The 6,052-nt window shown below is 40.2% G+C and overlaps 1 protein-coding gene across 1 annotated transcript in view; it reads left to right on the top strand.

The window, feature by feature from the left end:
- Positions 1-711: 711 nt before the first annotated feature.
- The window catches only part of LOC106528469 (hexokinase-1), a gene marked incomplete in the record, with an annotated part of 72,819 nt that continues 67,478 nt past the window's right edge, over positions 712-6,052 (top strand). The window contains 1 exon segment of the mRNA XM_014023643.1: positions 712-1,110. Within this exon segment, the coding sequence (XP_013879097.1) occupies positions 1,048-1,110 (63 nt within the window).

The raw sequence follows: 6,052 nt of genomic DNA, 5'->3' as shown, positions 1-6,052 counted from the left end.
CATGTATCCAGATGAGCTTATTTAGCTAACACATGAGGTTTTATCATGGCTGACAGGAAGGGGGACAGTTGGAACACCTGACTTTTCATCTTCAAAGACAAATAGTGAAGAATGTACATGCTTTAATCATCTGTAAATGGTTTTAACTATTAACAAACAGATGTTAGTTTATTGTTTTAAATTTGGTTTGTCTAATTCAAACCATCTCTGAGGAACAGAGTCAAATGTAACAAGCGTTGCAACCGTCCCCGGTCGGCCCTAATATGTGCAGATAGTTTGTCATGGGTGGAGTGTGTGCTGTAGAGATAAGAACCGTCAGCCTGTTCCTCCTGAAGGAGGAGTGAGGAGATGCCTCCCAGTGACAGTTTGCAGCTGATGCTGAGTGAGACGACAAATTATGACATCATTAACTGGTCCTGTGTGCACTTCCTCCACTGGGTACCATGGCAACAAGAGAGACATGCCGGCCGGGGGGAGGTTATCATATTGATGCAGTTTCCTCCTTCAGCTCACAGTCACACCCCCTTTTCCCCCCTCCTCACTCTCATGCTGCCCCCTCCTCTGGTGAACTACTTCCCTTTACTCTGCCTCATCCTGAGATCAGCCAATCAGAAGGACCAGTGGGGGCAGGGCTTAGCAGAACCACCATTCCTGTGCAAAGCAGTAACATCTCCCTGGAGCTAACAGGGAGTTAGCAACTCAGAGGGGGGAGGCAGAATAAATGCAAGCCTGTGTGTGAGTGTGTGTGTGTGTGTGTGTGTGTGAGGGAGTGTGTGTGTGAGGGAGTGTGTGTGTGAGGGAGTGTGTGTGTGTGTGAGGCACTGAGTATTGCCTGTAGCAGACTAGCAGGCAGGACTGCTGCTGTACTCTTGTTTTACCAGACCTCTCTCTCCTAACCCTGTCCAGTTGCGCAGGTTAGGCCTGCTTCTTCCCTCACTGCAGGATAAAAGGATCAGTGTAGCAGAGGTAAACAGACGACAGGCGTCCTTCTCCTCCTCCTCTTCTACCACTTCATCGCTGACAGCTCCTGGCGGACGTGCAGGCAAGATGATAGCGGCTCAGCTTCTGGCCTACTACTTTACTGAGCTGAAGGATGATCAGCTCAAGAAGGTGAGAGGAAGCAGCTTTACAGCTGAACTGGACAGCAGCCCAAACCACAGCCACAGACCAGTTAACGTTAAAAGCATTGAGTTGTTTAAAGGTTTATCGTGGTTTGAACAGTTGGATGGCTACTGTAGCTTTTCAGAGCTAAACGATGAGTAATGAATGAAATCTAATTAGGATTTTAACCCGTACTGGTTTACTGAAAGGTTACTGGTATTTGACACTGATGTCCTTGAGCAGGGCTGTGGTGTGATGGTGGCGATGTGTTGCAGTGTGCAGTACATCGCCACCATCAGGGTTACCGGTGCACTGGTTGCCATGGGGTCCAAATTACACWTGAGTTATGAAAAGTTATATGATATAAAATCACCTGTAATCCTTGCTTTCATTCCCACCCTCATTATTTTACAGCTGTTTCTGTTTCTCTATAAAGGCAACAAATGAAATAGATTAAATCAGACTAATTACAGCTGGAACTGATCTTGGTTTCAGTTTAAAGACTGATGATGGGTGGGGTCAACAGAAACTGGTGTGGGACTGAACCATTTGTAGCATGTGACGTCACAATGAACACACACCTCTACTGAGACAAGTTAATGTGTGTGTGCAACACTATAACTTATTTCTACAATGTTTTACTCATCAAAACATCTGCTTCTGATGTTCTGTATATTTAAGAAACAGTTTCTTATTGTGATAACAATGTAAAATTAAAGATACAGCATTCCTTAAAGTAATGTTTATCATCCACTGCTGTTCAGGACAAAGTTTTAGACTAATCTTGTGTTCAGAAATGAKGGAGTKTTAACTGCTTTGGTCAAACCTTGAAAACAGCATTATATGCAATTACATRCAATATTACAAAACGTGATGCAGAGCATGTGTTGTGACTGACTCTCAGCTAGTACCAGATATCTGTCAGAGTGACTGAACTGTAGCCAGTTGACAAGTGTCAACTKATTCTGATGAAAACATTGAACAGATCATGCAAACAAAAATACAAACCTAGTTTTTTCTAAGTTATAGTTGAATTTGGACAAAACATTGCATAATATTTAGTAACAGAAGAATATACTGTATGTTGAAGCCCCATTCAGAGTAGTATTGAAAATAATAGTCAGTGAAATTAAATTTTTGGGTGTTATTTATGAGAAGCTGACATGGAGATGTCACATTAATTACTTMAGAAAGAAAGTAGCAAAAAAATATTGCAATGCTATATAAAGCGAAAGAGTTCTTGAATGATACAGCGTACATACATATAATTCAGTGATTGTACYGCATTTTTGTGTTGAAGTTTGGGGAAAAGCATGTTAAACAATTACAAATTTTATTTATATTTTACAAAAAAGAACTATAAGAATTGTTMCCTTAGTAGAAACTGTTATTGTCATCCAACAAATATGTTATTTCATCAATTGAAATTATTGAAGTTTTATTATAGTACACAACAAAAATGCCAGTGTTAAAGGGATCCATGATTAGCTGTAACATTAGACTTTATTTAATAAATAAATAAATATATATATATTTTAACTGTAAAACAAAGACTGTAAAAATACTGTAGGATGCTCAGTTTTTATAATTTTTAAACTAAAAGTTTAAAAATATAAAACACGGATGGAGCCATTTTATTTGCACACAAAGCATTCTGGGTAAATGATGACRTGGATAGGTCCTCRGTGCGAGGCTGCTAGCGAGCTATATCCACCCTGAAGGTTAATCTTGGACAATATCTGATGATCGACTCTTTTAAATGAAACCAGAGAGCGTTGACAGAGAGGAGAAGGTAGAAATGACTCAGCCTGGAACTGAAAATATGGATGGAGGACAACAGAGCTGCTTCATGGAAGAACAACCTCASATTAGCCTGTTAGCTTTAGCGCCAACGCTGTATTGTCTGAAATGTATTATTTCAGAACCAACAAAKTGTCTATATGTGTCCACACTCAATGGTGTTAAAATAACATTTGTGAAAGTGTTAAACTTTAACACCCATTATTTGTTAATTCAACACAAACCAGTGTTTAATATTCAACAATACTGGGTGTCACATTAAAAAAATTGTGTCAGTGTTATAGTGTTAAAAGTAACACCAGTGTATTTCTATTAACAAAGGAAATTATGGTGTTAAAAAGGTTAACAGACACCACAAGGTGTCCATAAATTTTAGAGTGTAAATTTAACACTCAGAKTTATTATCCAACTCTTTGTTGTGTTGTGTTAATACTACTCAATGGTTAGTAGAAAAGTACAATGGAGTCACCCTTCACACACCAGGACATAACTCTCACTCATGRTGTCGATTTATGGCCAATAACACAAACTTAAACTTGAACAACTTGATCAAACTGAACAAGAAAAGTAACCAGAACAACTAATTTTTACTCTCATGAGCTACATGCAAAAACATAATTTATTCAATTTTTCTGAGCAAAAGGTGTGAATCAGGGCCYCAACGATAACCAACACAGAGGAAAAAAAGGACAAAAACAAGGGGACGTTGAGCCCCGCCTGCATTCACTACATACACATGACACGACACCTAAGAACCACAGCATCCAAACCAATAAGTCAGGTGATGGGGCACATAACCTTCTATGAACAATAGAACTAATCAAGCCTATTGTTAGGCGATGACCCTCTTTTACATGTGACTAACCTAATTGTCCATGTGGAGGCGGAGCTTATAAGGCTGAGTTCACCTGAAACTCATCAGACTGAAGAAGTCTCTTGGAGGAGAGACGAAATGTTTCACTAAAGAAGAACCATCCAGAGACCTACTGATTTTTTTCTTTTTGATCATTTCTACAAGATTACCCAGCATTAAGTAAACTTTATTTATATAGCACTTTTTACAGGCAAAAACATTGCAAAGTGCTTCACAGAGAGAAAAATTAACTTAAAACAATAAAAACACAGAACAAAAATAATCAACAACAATTAGAACTGAAAAACAATATTTATGTGATTACTTCCTTAATGTTTGATTCTAATCTGCCCAGGTGGTTATAAGATATTTTGCTAACAGAAACACAAAACTGGCTACACATTGTTAATGGAAAAACTTAAAAGAAAAGATATAAGTCGCTCTGTCAGCTCTCAAGTGTGTTGGGGATCAGTCTCAGCTACTACACCACAAAACTTTAGGTCGTCTGTACAATAGGCAGAGCTATGGCCATTTTTGTACTTTTACAATCAGTTCGCTGTCAGTCATCTTGAATTAAATTCTGAAAGGTTTGTGAAAATGTGTCCTGTRGTTAATGAGATATTTTGCTAATAGACAGATTATCAAACCCATGTACAAACTAAAGCAAAAACACTTGCTTGGCACTATCTTTTGGCRCTTGCCTATAACTAAAACTATCTTGGTATACAGCAGGGGTGCCCAACCAGTCGATCGCGATCTACCGGTTGATCGCCGACTGGTTGCCAATCGATCACGAGACTTGTAGAACGCAACCTTGTTTATTTAATGTTCCAGCACTGAAAGCGCTCCCCTGTCCTCCCCGTCTTGTAAATTCTCACAGACGTAGTCCTGTGAGTTTTGGGTGCTGTGAAGCAGCACTCCAAACATGATCTCGCAAGACTTTAGGCTCACGTTCACAGTTAAGTTCACGAGCGCTGCCTTGTCCAAAAAGGATAACGTGGAACGGCATTTCAAAACAATGCACAAACACTACGAGACAGATTTCCCTCTTATAACCGAGCTCAGAGGAGCTGAAAAACAAGCTTGCAGCACAGCATCAATTTTCACTCGGTCCAACAGCAAAGGTAAGGCTGCTACAATAGCCTCATACCGGGTTAGCTGCATCCTGGCTCAACACAAAAAGTTCTTTCAGCGATGACAAAGTTATGATAGAAACGTTTGAGGCTGCAGATGTGTTTTTCCATGATTTTAAAAATAAAAGTGAGATTATGGCTGCTATCAAAGACGTACAGTTGTCGAGGATGGATGACATTGTGTCCAAATTTGTGTCCGTGTTTCTGCTGGACTGCTCTGGTGTTGAAAATGAGGTTTTGACTCTGCAAAATGACATTGGGATCAAATCCAAAGCAACAAGTGGCATGGATGGAGAGTTCTGGAGTCTGCTGTCAGAGGAGAAGTATCCCAACATCAAAAGAGGTGCTTTGAACTTGACAGCACTTTTTGGATCTACCTGTGTGAGTCTGCTTTTTCTCACATGAAAATCATCAAGTCCAAGAACAGATCCACAATGACTGATGATCATCTGGAGACCTGCTTACACCTCACAACCACCTCATACTGCCCACCTATGAGACCCTGGCCTCCTCCTCTCAGTGTCAGAAGTCCCACTAAGGTAGAGACATACATTTATTTTTATATAGCTTGCATAAAAWGTTGTCTCCTATAGACTTGTCACAATGTGTCTGTGTGTTGTTTTTTTTATTACTTTTTAGACCAGACTAGTGCACTGACTGGCACCTTTATGTGTGTTAATTATATATGTAGTTTGCAGTTTTGGTGTGTCCTTATTTTCTCTACCTAACGTGGCTGTGTGCGTCTGTGTGTGTCTGTGTGTGTGTGTTTTGTCTTATAGGTGGTGAACCAGGTGGAGCTCTTTGAATGGTCTGGAGCCAGCAGTCTGGACCAGTGAGGGACTGAGCCTTTCAGCACCTGCAGATGGCACACCATCCTGCATGCTGCACAGAGAGCCAGCTGCCTAGTTTTGATGTTCAGGTTTTGTTGATGTTTAAAATAGTTGTTGGAGATTTGCGAATCTGCACCTTTTGTAAGACACTTTTTGTAAATAGTTAGTATAAACAACAGAGTTTTAAATTGTGTGCTTTGATTTTGAAAAACGGACGGCACTGAAAGACTTCCGCACGGCTTCGAGGCGATTCTGGTCCACCATCCGGCGTCTCAGGAGGGRVAAGCAGTGCAGCACCAACACTGTTTATAGTGGGGATGGTGTGCTGCTGACCT

Source organism: Austrofundulus limnaeus, unplaced genomic scaffold, assembly GCF_001266775.1.
Source record: "Austrofundulus limnaeus strain Quisiro unplaced genomic scaffold, Austrofundulus_limnaeus-1.0 Scaffold383, whole genome shotgun sequence".
NCBI classification, from domain to species: Eukaryota; Metazoa; Chordata; class Actinopteri; order Cyprinodontiformes; family Rivulidae; genus Austrofundulus; species Austrofundulus limnaeus.
The sequence above is the reverse complement of the archived record's forward strand: the minus strand, read 5'-3'. Positions and strand labels throughout refer to the sequence as shown.